Raw genomic sequence first — 17,113 nt, 5'->3', positions numbered from 1 at the left:
AGTTGCATAGCAGATTGGAGCAATGGAAGGTGGTTAGTGTAGACAAGGCCTGTATTAAAGGGAGGTGGAAAGGGAAATGGACTTACAGAAGCCCTCCGTCTACTCATTTCAGCATAGGTCTAGAAGTCAGAAGACTTGGCTTCTTCCCTCCCCCGACTAACTTGCTCTGCGATTTTAGGCAAGTCACTCTGTACCTCAGTTTTACCATTTATAAATTTTCTGTCTCTCCCCTCAGTTTTGTCTTTAACACAGACTAGGTCAGTACTTCTAAATCTTTTTTATACCAGTAACTTGCTTGCTGCCTTGCTAAACAGTAATGAAAAGATCTCAGGAACTGGTGCCTGTCCACAATTACTGAGAAACACTGGATTAATCTAGGTTATTAGTTCTGAACCAAGGGCTCGTGTAACTCTGGTGATAAGTGGAAGTCTTCTGAGGGTACATCAGTTATGTGCCTAGTTTTACAATAGACTACATTAAAAGAACTAAAGTCAGGACAAACTAAAATTTAATATATTCACTTGTTTATACTTCTCTATATACTATACACTGAAATCTAAGTACAAGATTTATATTCCAACTGACTTACAATTATATGGTAAAATGAGAAAGTAAGTAAATTTCTTAGTAATAATGTACTGTGACACTTGTGTATTTTTATGTCTGATTTTGTAAGCAAGTAGTTTAAGGGAAGTGAAACTTGGGGGTACACAAGACAAATCAGATTCCTAGCAGTACAGTAGTCTGGAAAGGTTGAGAGCCAATGGTTTAAGTCACATTCCACAATTATTAAGAACTACAGAGCATTAGTCTCCCAAAAAGCAATAAATCTACCAGAAAACTCACCTCTGTTTTCTTTGCATGCAAGATTTGCACATTGCACATTTGCATTCCCCAATAAATGGCTGTGAAATACACTCTTATTTACATTTCCATCACAATATTTATTTACTTTAAGCAAACTGCCTGGTAGCAAACTAATTCATGTTTACATGGGAATTTGGAATGTTTTTATACATTCTAAGCGTTTGTCCTTCTAAATTATATTTTAAAAGGTGCAAATACTTGAAAGACACTTACTTTACTGTTAAGCAGCCCCCTTTCCATCTTCTCAAAGCCAAGAGCCAAAGCACAATTTGCTAAACCTTAAAATAAAAGTTTTCATTATTTCAAATATGACTAAATGTCTAAAGAACAACATTCATATAAATATGAATTTTGCTAAAAAATAAAAATATTGGCACATTTTCTTTCCTCTATTTCTTCACTTCTGAATTTGAGTCATTTCAATTAAAATGGTATTGAGGATTAACTAGATTTAGAATCTATCACTCAAGTATACAACACAGAAAGCTGCAGTAAGAGAAATCTAGAATTGTCAGTTGCCACTGAGTCATTTTCTTATTTTATATAATACTTGCCCCTTACTTTGGAACAAAATGTCCACAGACTATAATAATTCCATAAATCTATTCCCTATTCTTTGTCAGCTGTCAGCAGCTTTTCCAAGGCAACCCCATTCCATCCTTACTTTCCTAAAAAGCAGAAGTACTAGTGAGTTCAATGGAGCTTACGCCAAAATTAAGTGAACTCTTTTTGGGTAACTTGATTTAAATCAATTTTCTTTTTTTGGTGATTTAGATCAATCCGCCTTGGTAGCTAATAAAATGAAGAGCTGCAATACACAAAGAAAAACTGTGAAAAGAAACAAGCCCACACTTTCTCACTGTTCTGCTGCTAGGCAAGACAAGACGAGAAAATAAAAAAAAAAAAAGAAGGTCTTGCAGGGAGAAAAGCAGGAAAGGTAAATTGCTTCAAACTATGTTTTTGAAAAAGCTAGTAACTTCATAGATGGATTATAAAGAGTGATAGGAATCTGAAGATTCTTTGTTGGTTCCTAACTGAAAATGCTTGAGCACACGAGGATGAAATGATTTTGCTTGGGTCTGGCCTGTTTGTAAATATACACATTACAGATTTATGAATGCTTTGTCCTTGCACTGATTGCTTATTTTTAGGTTGTTAGGCATGTTTAGAGTAATTACATAAACTACTATTTGGCCTCTGGAGAACTGAATAAAGGAATTTATGGTTAAGTTAGTATCTGGTGGTCTCCCATATTAAGAATTTCAAATATTAATAATTCCAGCAGAAATTATCAACATTTCGCAAAGAAAATGTAGAAGAAAAAAGATGTTAGCATTTCTATTAAGCTTTATTCTTGAAAATGAAAATACATTAACAAATTTTGATTAATTAAACCAATGTGGCTTATTGTATTAGGCACCTATTCTGAAATGTACTCGATGGCCACATCCACACAAGAGGCTTTTTCTGGCAAAACTGGGCTTTTGTTGGAAAAAAACTTTGGAGCGTCTACATGCAAAATGTGCATTGTCAACAGTAAGTTGACAAAACCCAGCACATCTGCCGGCAGTATTATACCTCTCCCCATTCAGGTGTAACACCTCTCTGAACAATGTCCTGTAAAGAAGACAGCTGTGTAGATGCTTTGGGGCCCCTTTTGTCGACAGACAAAGCTTTCAATTCCCTGGGTGCCCTGTTTGCAGAGCTTCCAGTCAGCCATTCTGTCGAGAGAGGGCCCGGCACTCTGGCTGCTCTCTGTCAACTGAGTGGCTTGCTCTTTCCATCTGCCTTTATGTGTAGACACAATCTGTTGAGAGGTCCTGCCGGGACATCTCTGCTGACAATGATGTCTGCCAACAGATGTTTCTTATGTAGATGTGGCCTATATGTAAGAATCCCTATTCCTACACAGGAGCAGCAGGCCTGACTGCTACCATGGACCCAAGAGCAAGATGGGAGCAGGGAGTGGCTCCATGCCCCTGGAAGGGGAGGGGCCAATAGCAGATGAGGCAGAGCCAAAGGCTGTCAGTCCTTAACGCTGCCCCCCATTCGCCACCTCACAGCTGTGCAGAGTATTGCTGCCGCAGCAGTTAAAGAAGCCCAGAGCTGACGCCGCCAACACCACTGAAGTAGCATCAAGGACAGCCAGAGCTCTGGGCCCTTTTTAAACAATGGGTCCCTGTGCAAACGCCACCTTTGTCCACCACCACCACTGTGACTCCCTCATCAGCAGGCCTGCACAGTGCATAATAAAATTGATCACCCACCTTCCCAGTCTGGGGAGGCAAGCAGAGAATTTATGTAGGTTTGTCATATGTAATTAACAAAATTTGAAATTTTCTCTTTTACCATCATTCATCTAAGAAAGAGCGTCCCAAAATTAGTGTGTACGTGTGTGTAATTTTACTCACTCATTCACTCACACACACACACCCCCCATCATTGCAAAGTAATTCTAATTCTAAACAAACATTGCTTACCTCCTTGGATCACTTGCCGGGCCAAAAACAAAGCAGTGGATCCAGTGGAACAGTTGTTGTTAACATTGACGATAGGGATGCCAGTTAATCCCAAACTGTGATAGATAGCCCGCTGACCCCATGTTGAGTCACCTTTGTTCAAAAATATAATAAAGTGGAGAATACTCTTATGGCAAAAAATCCAATAGCTTACATGTAATGCTATGCTTTCATTTTTAGAAAAGATGATTCTAAAAATCTTTGAACAGCATAATTTTCCAACTCAACTAGTAGCAACAAATAAGTTAACGTAATACTTACCCTTTTAAAAAGTTGTTTAGGCACTATTGCCAGGTTGTGTAAGTAACAGTCTGCAGTACATGTTCCAGACACACATATTTATGACACTAGGGGAGTTAGCTTCCCAGACATACAATAAGCATCACAAGGGGTTAAGAATGAAGCTGAGCTGTGTTCAAAAGGCATAAACTCCATTTCTCTACAGAGCCTAGCAAATTTTGTTCTACTAATTATCTAGTCAATCACACACACATTTATTGGAAGACAAGTGGTTAAAGAAGTGTGCCAGAATTATTTTTATAGAGTATTGTATTAAAATAAAATGAAATTTTAAATTACTTGCTATTAAAATAAGCTAGGACCATGTACTTCCCTATCACATATTAGCACATCACCAAAATGGCAGTATTCACTACCAAAAGTCTTCCTTGACAGTTAAGGCAGTTCTCATCTTCACCCTAAGAAATCAGCTCCCCAGATTCAAGACTACCTTTGCCTTTTCCCTGCTGCTTAAAATTCTGAAAAGTGATTGTCTATGGAGTATATCTCCATTTCTTTAATTCCAGCTGTAAATCTATGTTAATATTCACTTGACCCCAAAATGCCTCTCTTTCTTTCTTTAATGGCAAAGCAAACTACCCAATACTATAAAAGCCTGGTTATCCAGCACTAAGATAACCAGCATACTCAGCTAACTGGCATGCCCAGCAGGGGCTGGTTGCAATGGGGCCGATTGCCTGGCCAGGGCCTGCTGTATGGCCAGGGAGTGGGAGGCACATAGCAGGGACACTGCCAGCCCCAGCTCAAATAACTGGCATATTTTCTTATCCAAAGCCCCTGGTTTCCCAGGAACACTAGATAATAAAGCTTGTACTGTAATTGTTTCCAAGCATTTGCAGCAAAGCTCTCTGTTCATCTATATGACTGAGAACTTTTCACTGTAGGGAGATTGAGAAATACTTGCTATTAAGGCTGGGTCTACACTAGGGAGTTTTGTTGACAGAAGGGGCCTTCTGCCAGCATAACTCAGGGAGTGTCTACATGCTTAAAGCATTCTGTTGACAGATTCTCGACAGAACTCTGCATTTTCCTCGACAGTATTATCCCTCAAAAATTTGAGGCATAACAATCTCTGGACTGAGTACTGTCCTGTCAAAAAGGGTACAGTGTAGACACTTCTGTCGACAGAGAGAGCTTTGGGTTGCCAGGCAACCTCTTTGCAGAGCTGCCATTCCGCTTTCTGGCACCAAAGAGCAGTGCACTCTGGCAGTTCTCTGTTGACAGAGGTTCTGTCGAGATTTCCTTGCCGACGGTAACTTCTAGGGACAGACACCAAGTAGCCTAAATCTTTAACTACTTGTTTTAAAAGAAGTTCTTAGCTACTTTCTAATTAGTACAAAAATATAATATAAATCCTGTATGAAACTTGATCACCTTAGTTTTATTTTTCCTTTATTTCATCAATAAAACGCTACTTATTTACAGGACTACAAAAAAGTCACAGAAATGCTCTTCAATGAGCCTGTATCCATCTCTTTGAAATGCCTTTGAAAACTGTAGTTTGATATTTATTCTTCCTAATGCCTAAGACTAATTTGTGTTAAAGAGTGCTTTTCCATGTTGTTTGGCTTCTTAGTGGTACTGTTACCACTAGAAGTAAGTTTACTTTTTTGTTGTGCTGTCTACTCACAATTGGGTGATTTAAGAAAAGACTTCTCAGAATTTTAATTTTTACATTGAACTTCCTTATTTTTCCATTTCCTATCCATAATGTACAAGAAGGAAGATTGATTATTTTTTGGGCAAAGTCAATCTTTTTTTCTATACATAGCTCAGAATGAGTTGGGCAAATGTGCTCCACAAGAGAGAAAAATTTATAAATGTATCTTTAAAGTAGAGAAGAAAAAGACAGAAAAAAGTAAGGAAGAAAGAACAGCAGAAATGCCATCTAAGAAAATGATATTCTACTCTTGCGGGAAATGTTAGCATAATTTCTCAACCTCCTGAAGCAGGATGAGCTGGCAAAACTATACTGTAATTTAAACTACTGCAATAAATGACATTGTCATAACAAATATAAGTACCTTTCTCAATACAAATATAAGAATGAATTGTGTATAACTCACATAAGGTCTTGGAGAAGATCAAACACAAAAGAAACATTCTAGGAGCTTGATCCTACAATGAGAGCGACTTAGGCTAGGTCTACACTAAATCATTTTAAGGCAGTTAGCTTGACTCTACAATGTCACTGTCTTCACTGTGAATGCCATTAGGTCGATTTTAGGGACTGCTAAGGTTGATATTATTACACCCACAAAGCGAGTCTGTGAAGCAACAAGTTCGAATTTAAAAGGTTGGATTAATGCTAGTGCAGAAATGGTAATTATTTAAATTGATTTTATTGGCTGTCAGAGGTGTCCCATATGTATTGCACAATGCTCCATGGTGATCTACTCTGGCTGCTTATATCTCTGCTGCTCTCCAGGTGCACAGGAAGTGACAAAAGTTTCCAGGGGCTGGCTGTCGCTGGGGAAGTCTCCCCTCCATGGCAAAGATTTTGGGGGGCTGGTTGTCACCAGGAGGAAGTCTCCCCCTGCACCTCACAGCAAAGATTTTTGGGGGCTGGCTGTTGCCGTGGGGAAGTCTCCCCACCGCAGCAAAGATTTCAGGGGCTAGCTGGTTTTGCTATGTTCTCAGTGGGGGAAGCACGCGCTGGGGGGCTTGCAGAAAGCCAATATGGGGACCTCTGTCAACAGGTCCCTCAACTACAGCACCACCAGAGAAAGCCCACAAAGTGACCCGTTCCTTGAAGCGATGATCTGAACTGGTCCCTTAACTACACCCCCACCCCAAAGGTAGTTCAGGGTCCAGCCCCCCCACTCAGTGATATTTGGGGCTGCCTCCCCCCTCCTACCAGAGAAAGCCTCTGAAAAGACCACGTCAACTGCCCTTCTACTATACCCCCACCTGACTGTGTGTGGTCAAGCTGGCCCCCCATGCAATAATATTCAGGCCACCCCCCAACTCCCTCCCCACGGAAGAAAGCCTCCAAAGGGACTTGTCCCCTGAATGGACCACGTCAGCTGGTCCCTCAGCTTCCCCCCCCAGTCTAAGCATAAACCATCGTACCAAAGCAAGCTTCAGATATTTGGCTCCATTCCAAGAAAGCCCATTCAGTTTTCAGTGAACTGAATTGTTTCCATTATTGTTTTCAAGATGGGTCTTACCATACATATCGTGCCCTCAAGGGGGCACAAGTAGCTGAGGGACCAGTTGAGATGGCACAGTCACCTGGGTGATCCCAGGTCACAAAGTCATTCTGGCATGTGAGTATGGTAGTCCCCTGTCTGGCTGCTACTTGGCTGATCAGGCAAAAAAGAAAAAAAAAAAAAGGTCATACCAAAAGGGAACAATAATAATGTGAAGGTGTTCTTTCAATGGGGACAAAGCTGCTGAGCAACCAGTTTACATGGTTCAGTCACCTTCTGAAGCCAGCCTATTTGGTTTTCTTTTGTGTGGGATTCACTACTTTTCCTTCTTTCCTTCTGAAGGAATGGCCACTTGCTTTCTACGGTAGGTGAACCAGGGCAATGCAACGTGGGAAGATGACATCACATACCCACAACCACTCACAGGGCATTTCCCCCCGCCCCCCCCAATACTGTACCAGCATAAAAACACAGAATGCTAAGGGACTGAGGGAACTGTGGGATAAGTTCCCACAATGCACTTCTGCAACAGTCGATGTTTGGCAATTCAGCGTGGCAGCACTAACTCGACTTTGTGAGGAGTGAGGATACTCAAATTTGAATTTATAAAACCCAGCATTATAAAATGGAATTTAATAAAACTGAAATTGTATCATAGTGTAGACATAGTCTGAGGGTACTTGCGCATTTACCAAGTTTCCTTGGCATCTATATTTACTAATGATTAGAACAGCTGGACATTCCACAGGTCACTGAGGCTGGAATCTGTGTTCTTTAGAAGTCTGAGGCCCTAATCTTGAAAAGGCTTATATAGGATCTGTGTGAAGAAAGATCCAGGAACAGGGAGGGAAAAGCAGATTCTAATGCTCCCCAAAGACTTTGTACAGGAAGGGACAAATTTCATGCTCATGGACTGGATCCTCACATGCATAAAGTTAAGGAAGTGGGTGTTTGCAAACTCACATGCAAAACAGGTAACGTAACTTACCATAAACATAGCCCACACATGCCTGCTCCACTTCTGAGTAAGGAACACCTGCATCAGCTAATGCCTTCTGACCTAGAGAAAGGATTTTTAAAAATCCAGCTAAGCTTGTTAAAAAAGTGCATAAATACTTTCTGAGAAAAATCAAGCATACAAAAGAAATCCTATAGGGAGCCAATTACAGAAGTTAAATCAAGAGCAAATATATTATTTATTCTCATAGGAACAGACAAATACTCAAAGATTTCTGTAGTCTGGAGGAATACATAAAACCTAATACATTTTAAAAATATAGCTCTTATGTAGTAAAATATATTCTTCATCCCTCTGAATAAAAAGCTACATTATGCATCTATGTAAACAATACACAATACTGTTTTTGTACACACTTCAGAAAAACTTCAAGGCCCACTGTTTTTGAAAGAGGAAACAATGCATCTTAACCAATTCACAGTTATAACAGGAAACCATAGAAGACTCTAGTCAAACTAAGACAAGAAAATCTAGTCTAATAAGTAATGATTTCAAAGTATCAAAACTGTTGCATAAGATCTAAAAATAAGAGGATACTAGAATATAATAAACATTTGACCCCTGCAATGTATGCCTAACATTTTCTCAGGTCACAGTTAGATTTCATTAGTTTTAATAGGAGAAGTTTCTTCCTCCTGAATGTTAAGTGATCAGCTGGTATGCTTGTGTGTGAAAGTTGATATCACATACATTAATTTTAGCTAGTGCTACTACATATGGTTTTACTTATTTAAATAATCAATTTTTAATCTTATGCTCTTGGATCCAATACCGTGTGGCAGTGAGTTCCAAAGGTAAATTATGCACTATGTAAAAACATTTCATTTCCATTATATGAACAAATGCAAACTATTCCACTTAGGAAGCAACAGTCACTTGCACACATACAAAATGGGTAATGGCAGCATAGGAAAGAGTACTGTAGAAAAGGATATGGGGATCAGAGTGGACTATAAGCTAAATATGAGTCAACATTGTGACACTTGCAAAAAAACCAGATACTATTCTGTGATGGATCATAAGAAAGCAACACCACATAATTTTTCCATTCTACCCTGTGTGGGCCTCAGCTGGAATGTTGTGTCCAGTTCCAGGTGCCACGTTTCAGGAACTTCAGGAACGATGTGAAGAATTTGGAAAAAAAGACCAAAGAGTAATAGGAATGATTAAATGGTTAGAAAAACATGACCTATGAGGGAAAATAGAACTGGGTTTGTTTAGTTTGGAAAAGAAAAGAATGAGGGGGGACATGATAACAACTTTTGAGTACCTAAAAGGTTGTTACAAGGAAGAAGGAGAAAAATTATTCTCTAGAACCTCTGGTGATAAGACAAGATGCAATGGATTTCAACTGAAGAAAAGGGGAGGGTTAGGTTGTATATTAAGAAAAACTTCCTGTCACGGTGGTTAAGCACAGGAATAAATTGTCTATGCAGGTTGTGGAATCTCCATCATTGGAGATTTTTAAGTGCAGGTAAATCAAACATCTGTTAGGGATGATCTAGACAGTGCTTAGTCCTGCCATGAGCTCAGGTGACTGGATCCGATGACCTCTACAAGTTCCTTCCAGCCCTATAATTCTATGATTCATCAGTTATAAATTTGCTGTCTTGAATGTTCACTGGTTGTCTCTCTGATCTGGTACATTCTACCCTTTCTCAATACAATTCAGGAAAAAAATGTTAAAACTAAAAGTCATGTTGGCTATTAATTACCTGCCTCCTTAGCCATGTCAGGGTAATCCCAACCATCCCGTGCACCAGGCTTTTCGAACTGATAGGAAGAAAACAAGATATTTTGCTCAAATTACTACGCAGGTATCATGAGTAAATTACATTTCAATATCTGAACACTCAGGGTGAAATCACTTTTGCAGATGGCCTACACAAAGTCCACAGAGACTCCACTATATAGCAGTGTTGCATACCTCCACAGGAGTGCAGAGGAACACTTGGCACAGGGCATGGAATGGGGCTCAGGCCAGCCCCCAAATGGCATCAAGGAGGCATAACAGGCTTCAAGACTCTACCCCCAACCCTGTTCCTACTCCATTCTGGCTCTACCTCCAGGCAGGGAGGGAGCTTCCAGCCTGGCTCCACCTCTACTACCAGCTCTTCCCCCAGTTCTGCCTTCAGCTGAAGCTCTGCAGCTGAGGAAGCTTTGTATGTGCATTAATTGGGCAGCTTATGTGCACAGGCAGATTCCACTAATGGTAAGGAAGGGGGTGTGACTGGAAGTTTGGGCACCACCGAATAGAGGAAAGATATGCAGGAGAGACTCATCTCTCAAGAGCCAAGGCTGTGTTCTGAACTGGCTAGAAATGAGAGACTGGACAAGGAGTTCTTGGCTCTGTATTAAGACATATCTGTGTAAAGGGAGCAGGACAACAGATGGGATGAAATTCAATCTCACTGAATAAGGAGGAAGTGAACCCACACCCTTAGAGGCTAAAGCCATGTGCCTCTACAGAATGAGCTACAAACCCCCTGGCTCTCAGCTCTGTAGAGCAAGCTTCACTCTCCCTTGTCAATGGTCTTACTGTCTCTGGGGTTACATAAGGTTTTGCCCTTTTACACAGTTTTATGGATATGTGCTTATGTTGTATGTGCCATATAAAAGCAAGGAAGATCAGTGTTATTTTGTGTAAGTTTTCCTTCCCACACCTGATGTAATCTCACTATGCTTCATACCAAATGCAAGCTAGGTGCCAAGTCATGTCTAGCCTTCATTCTTGCAGCAGGAACTATTTTTTTATTCTCTCTATAAAGAGACAAACATCCATGTGCTACATACAAATGTTTAACATAAATAGTAGTAAAATATACCAGCAAAAGATTTTATTTTCATATTTAGATTATTAATTGAAACATGACCACTAAAAACACCATTGAAATAGATTATCATCCCCCTCCCAATTTTTTCTAAAATATCAGTGTTTACTATTATCACTATCAAAATGTAATTCAATACCTGCATATGCTCATCTTTATGTTCTAAACTCCAGCCCTTCACATTTATCTCTACTTTCCACACCCAGCCTCTTTTAAACAACATATACACTCATCCCTTCCTGTATGAGCACAATTGGTTCCTAAATTTTTGCTCGTAGGTGAAAACTCATGACAGGGACACTAAATTCCTATTAAAATACGTGTAAAGTCTCTGACTGATTCAAAGTGCTTGGAGTGACAGCAGCTGGCACTGCTTTTGAAAGATAAGTGAACCTGGGGTTGGGAGGGTGTTAAAGGCTGGGGGCAGTTTGGGGCCATGAGTGGGAGGGAGGGGTAAAATCTGCAGGCAGCTCAGGTGGAGGAGGTAGGGGCTTGTTCCTCCTGGCTGCAGCAGAGGTACTGGGGGGAGGGGTATGAAGGTTTGGAATGGGATGGGGTGGGTGTGGGCTGGGAGAATGTTGGGACTGGGCAGGGTGGGGCGTGGGGAGTTGCCACAGGGGGAGTGCTGGGAGCAGGCCCTGTGGGGCTGCGAGTCTCCCCGTGCCCTGGCCAGGGACCCTGCGACCAGCTCGGCTCCAGCTGCAGGTCTCCCCATGCCCTGGCCAGGGACCTGGGGGCTGGCTTGTATAGGCAGGGAAGTTCACTCACATAGTGAACAATTGTAAGTATATGTGTCCCTCATTTTAGTGAGTACTCGTAAGTAGAGTTTCTCTTTGACAACAGTGTTTCTCTTTGAGACGTGATTTATGATTCTGTAACTAATTGCCTCTGACACTGGGCTTTGTTTGTGTAAGGGTATAAAATACTAGTTAGCTGCATCAAGCAGCCTTGCTGGACCTGGTTTTACTAGTGTCCAGTTTGGCTCATCTGTTGCCTTATTGAATTCAATAAAGCTGAATGTTAGCCACCTAAACAGAGAAGTCTTGTGCTTCAACAGTGTACTCGGTACCATTGTAATGAAGGCCAGAATGATCCATTTCCTGACACTGAATCAATGTGCAAGCTCATACTTTAGAGCATTCTGTGTTTAATAATACACCTTGTTCAAAAGATCTCTACCTAGCTATGCAATTGTATTAGCAATTTCTCTGACCCTGTTGATATTTTGATTGAGGTTGTCACAGTTGTGGCTAAACTCTTCCATATTGTCACTTTGCAGTCATGTTTGGATGTATACACTAAATCTGGACACTTTTAAGCAACTCTGGGTCCAGGCAGAATCCATTAAGTCTGTGCCTTTAGTCTCTCAGGTATACTTCCTGGGTACAGGATATCTAGTACCACTTCTAAGGAAGGGACTCTAGTACAGCAGTCCTAAACTCCAAGACAGTTCAAGCATGTAACTGACTCTGCAAAGGCATTTCTAAACCAAATCATACTTTACAGGTTGAACCTCTCTAATCCCGCACCCTCGGGACCTCACTGGTACTTGATGAGAGAATTTGCTGGACCACAAGAGGTCTATATTTTCCAGCAGCATTACCAAAACTTCCACTTCTTAATGGGCTCTTAGAAGACATTTAAGGTAAATTACACCTAAACAACAGCACAGAACACAGAGCCAAGACTGGTGACTGGAAACAACTTTATGGGATCACAGAAAACTTGGCTATACCCATAAATGTTCATCAAGATCACTAAAATCATGCCCAGTTATGGATGTTGCCAGATGAGAGTGTTCCAGATTACAGATAAGTGTCAGAGGGATAGCCGAGTTAGTCTGTATCTTCAAAAACAACAAGAAGTCCTGTGGCACCTTTCATGGGCAAAGATCCACTTCATCAGATGCATCTGATGCTTATGCTCCAAAATATTTGTTAGTCTATAAAGTGCCACGGGATTTCCAGATTAGAGAGCTTCAACCTGTATTCACAGACAAGTCACATGAGACACGCAAGTCTAGTCAGAAAATGAGCATGTATATGTAATGCCCTCTGTCAGGCCTGGTCTATGTACAAAGGCATAACTATATCAGCTAAGAGGGTGGAGGGGTGGGGGAAGCACACCTCTTTGTTGACACAGAGCATGCAGACCAGCAGGTGGGAGCCCACGGCCCTTGGCAGGGACAGCAGACAACCCATGGGGGATCTGAGGACTGGCCCTAAATTAAACTGGAGTTTGAGACCCCTGCTTTGGTACATAGTGCTACTTACCCACTAGTATGACCTACTCTGTGAATCCCATATAACTTGTACCCTGGTATACCATGTGTCATTGATTATCATCATTCCACAAAGTTTCTATTATGTTTATTATAGCAATATCCTCATTGTAGTCTGGAAACTCAATTTCACCCATTTATTATTTAGACTCCTAGAATTTGTATACAAGCACTTACAAAGTGTGCCAGTGTTTAGTTATCTGCCTTCACATAACTGAATGGGACTCTTGGTTTTACTCTCTTTGGTTCCTACTTGTAACTTTTATCGACTTCTTCCCTCTCCTCTTTACTAGGATATAGAGTATCCTCTTTAATAAATCCTAAGGCATCTCCCAAGGGATGTCTCTATCCAAATTGTATGCTCCTCTGTACTTGCCGGAAATTTTTGCTATCAGAAGATTTGTATTTTGAATGTTGTTCTGTGTGCCTCCAGGGCTGCTGACAGAGTCTTTAAACATGTACGCATAGGGTGGGTTGTTAGAACTCGGCAACAGTCAGGGTGAAGTGCAGTACAGCCTGGGCAGGGAGCAGAAGTTGCTTCTCCAGCCAGGCTCTCTCTGGTAGCCACCAGATTGGAGAACGGTGACAGGCAGTGGAGCTGGCCTTAGAAGCACCTCCCTTCTCCCTGGTGGGATGAAGATTTGGTGTAGAGCAGAAGAGCGACACATGCTGCAGGCCAGGCACAGCATGAGGACAGAGTGCTTCCGCCCCGCAGATAACGTGTGTTGGGGAAGAGCACAGTAGCCCTGGGCTGGGCACGGTGGGGGGGGGGGGTGTTTAGGGGAACATATGACTTCCTCTTTAGCTCATGTGTCCCCCCCCCACAATCTGGGGATACACCAGTTGATTATGGGCATGCCCACAGGGGAGAAGGCAGTAAGAGGCAGAGCAGGGGTAGGGATGGAGCAAGGGTTGAGCAGTTCCTGGAAAATCAGGAACTCAGTGCCTGTGCTTGGAAATATGGGTTTGCTCAAGCTTGGAGAAGATGTTTCAAGTTCTTCTCTCATCTGGAATATTTGTGGGTATTGTGACAAGCTGGACCTAGATCTTTGCAAAGCTGGAAGCCCACTCCTTCAACTGAAAGGGAAGAGCCATTGAGCCCATCCCACAAATGAGCACTGGGGACAACAAATGAAAAACAGGGATGCTGGTTAAAGGTCACAAATCAGGAACCCAGACTCCCTCTTGCCTGCAGGAACCAGGGAAGTGAAGAGAGTGGAAATTCCCTGTAGCAGCATGACTTGCACCCATAAGGGGTAGAGGCTTGGGGACAGCCAACCATGGTTACTTAATAGACACACCTGATCAGGAAACATGAGAATCAGCTGTAAAGGGGAAGAGAAGAGCAGGAAAGTTGAACCACCCAGAGAAACTATTGTAAGACTGCAAAGAGACAGAAATGGAATACCCCAAGACCAACTGTTTGTCTCACCTAAGCAGAGATCATATTTACCAAAGTAAAATCAGGACACCTCATGGCACTGGCCCGAGTTGTCCGACATCATCACTTCGCTCTGTCACACACAGGCTGTCCCACACCACCTGACTCTGGCAGCACGGGGCTTTGGCAGCGAGTGCTAGAGATGGGCTGTCCATCTGAGCCCTGTCACCCAATGCTTCATATCATCAATGGCCTCCCCAAATGTTTCTCCATACCCTCCCATAAGGGCGCACAAACGCACTTTTTTGACAAAACTAGGCACTTGTCCCACGTAGCTTTCCAAGTGATCAGAGCAACTGGCAAGAGCAACCAAAATAAATGCCCCATTTTTCCAGAAGTCAGGACATTTAGGAAAGGGCTTAAAAAGGGGGATGTATGGTCACGCTACACCTAGGAAGAGCTGCGAGTAGCCTTCTAAAGCAGAGAAGACTGACACAAGAGGGGAGTTTAAGGGCTGTGCACAACTTAAAGATGGAGGGAAGATATCCCCGTTTCTTTTTGAACTTTAAGTTAATAAACCAGACCCTATAGAGGGATGTAGTTATTAAATTTGTAAGATACTCTTGTTTGGTTTAGACAGACAAAAATGGAGAAATCAGATGAAGGGCAGCTTGGAGGGGACCCCAAGGACAATGAGGAGGTGCCTGGGAGGAGATCACTTCTTGACATTCCCTAAGCACAAAGAGACAAGTGCTGGTGGCAGAAGATACATGGAACAAAACAAAAAGGCAGTTGTGGGCAGGAGGCAGGAAGATGATGGATCGGCCAAGGTCTGAGGAGCCCAGTGTGTGCGTGGGGGGGCAAAGTCTCCAAATTCCAGAGTTCAAGTGACGCACTGCAATAAGACAACGCAGCTGGGCACACAGGACTTTGCCCCAGTCAAAAGAACACCATAGTGATGAAGAAACGGCCAGTCACCGCAGTCCTGGTCAACTTTCTGATGACAGCCAAGGTGCCCTCTAGCAATGCTCTCTTACTACAGAGCCCTCTGATCTTGTCACCTTGGGAGGACACCCAATGCACCACCCTTAAAGATGGCCCTGCCAGGATCAGCCTTAGAGACAATGGCAATGTGGACTAGTTTGTATTGTAGTGCCCTGGCACCACGGCTACCTCCCCTTGTCCACACCCCTCCTTATTACTTCAGCACTGTCTCCCCTAACCCCCATCCCTCATCTAGCTGCTGTCTCCCTTACCATTCCCATTGCCCATAGCTTTGCCACTGCCACTCCTGGCCCTTCCCATTACCCTCCTCCACCAATGAATAATGTCTATACTGAAGCATTCCTGCAGTGCCAATGTAGAGATCTAAATGTGGGCAAAACTCCAAATCTGGGACAAAGGGGATGCGTAAACATGTTTTTTCCCAGTGGCCTGCCCCATGGGTTTTACATTCAATTGGAGTGGACACAGGAAAAACTTCATTGGTGCACTATGACTTTCCAGGTCTCCCGTGTCACAGACAGCAATTTAACTGGAAAATTGTGTATATTTTACTATAAAGGGCTCCTAACAAATTTACAATCACTTCTTTCAAAAATATATTGGGCAGCCTATCCCTGAGGACTAGCTGCTCATGAATGGAACTGTGACAAGGGCAAGTAGAGCCATTTCAGTTATCGACTCACGCAATAAACTCTCCTGCAAAAACAATGAGCAGTTTTACAACAAAAAGCAGTCAAGTAGCACTTTAAAGACTAGCAAAATAGTTTATTAGGTGAGCTTTCGTGGGACACACCCACTTCTTCAGACCATAGCCTGAAGTGGGTGTGTCCCACGAAAGCCCACCTAGTAAACTATTTTGCTAGTCTTTAAAGTGCTACTTGACTGCTTTTTGTTTTGATAGTGTATAGACTAGCACGGCGTCCTCTCTGTTACTAATGAGGAGTCTTGTGGCACCTTATAAACTAAACAGGTGTATTGAAGCATCAGCGTCCGTGGTCAAAGACCCACTTTGTCTGATTTATCAAATCCAGAATACATTTCTCTCCTACATGCTCACCTAACTCAAGAAGGGATCAAACAGGCTTGGCTCCAAGGCTGGGGAACGCCTCTTAACCAGGACAGCCTAGAGGCATGGGGAGGAAGAATCCCACCTAAGACCACGCTGGGGAGACAAGCGTGACGGCAAAGCAGTAGAGTGGGAGCTGCACCAAGTCCCAGCCCCTTGGAGCATTCAGAAATGGGGGAAACGGAAACATTTTGTGCCTCGATTATCCGGACGGCAGGACGTTGGGGACTTTGCCTTTTAGACGCAACTACTTAATTTCCCCCGCGTCTCCCACCCGGGCCTCACTTAGTACGTAGCAGCCCTAGCCCAGATACTGGGGCGGCAGCAGCAAACCCCAGGGAGCGCAGCTCCGTAACCAGGGACCCAGTGAAGGACTGGGAGGCGGGGGGTGGGGGGTAGGGTGGCCGACCCAGTGCCAGACCCGATCCGGGTCAGGCTGAGATGAGCGGCCGGGCGGGCGGGCAGAACCCCCTCCCCCCGAGCGAGCGCCGCGGCGAAGGGCGCACGGACACCCGCAGGAGGCGCCCTACCTACCTTGGTCATCCCGACTCCCACCACGAACACCCTCCTGCCGGCCGGGGCCATCCCACACGCTTGGGCCATCCCTGGGCACCGCGCAGCCGGCGGGTGAGCCGCGGACCAATCCCCAAGCGGACGGCGACGCCTCTCTCGGGCGGACTGTGCGGGCTAAAG

The 17,113-nt window shown here is 43.1% G+C and overlaps 1 protein-coding gene across 1 annotated transcript in view; it reads right to left on the bottom strand.

The window, feature by feature from the left end:
- The window catches only part of SCP2 (sterol carrier protein 2), a 59,758-nt gene extending 42,645 nt beyond the window's left edge, over positions 1-17,113 (bottom strand). Inside the window, exons 1-5 of the mRNA XM_075002407.1 lie at positions 16,955-17,113; positions 9,572-9,629; positions 7,827-7,898; positions 3,348-3,479; positions 1,081-1,145 (exon numbers count right to left, since the gene is read on the bottom strand). Coding sequence (XP_074858508.1) covers positions 1,081-1,145; positions 3,348-3,479; positions 7,827-7,898; positions 9,572-9,629; positions 16,955-17,023 — 396 coding nt within the window. The 5' untranslated portion in view covers positions 17,024-17,113. The remainder of the gene's footprint in view (positions 1-1,080; positions 1,146-3,347; positions 3,480-7,826; positions 7,899-9,571; positions 9,630-16,954) is intronic.

This window comes from Carettochelys insculpta, chromosome 9 (assembly GCF_033958435.1).
Source record: "Carettochelys insculpta isolate YL-2023 chromosome 9, ASM3395843v1, whole genome shotgun sequence".
Classification (NCBI taxonomy): domain Eukaryota; kingdom Metazoa; phylum Chordata; order Testudines; family Carettochelyidae; genus Carettochelys; species Carettochelys insculpta.
The sequence above is the reverse complement of the archived record's forward strand: the minus strand, read 5'-3'. Positions and strand labels throughout refer to the sequence as shown.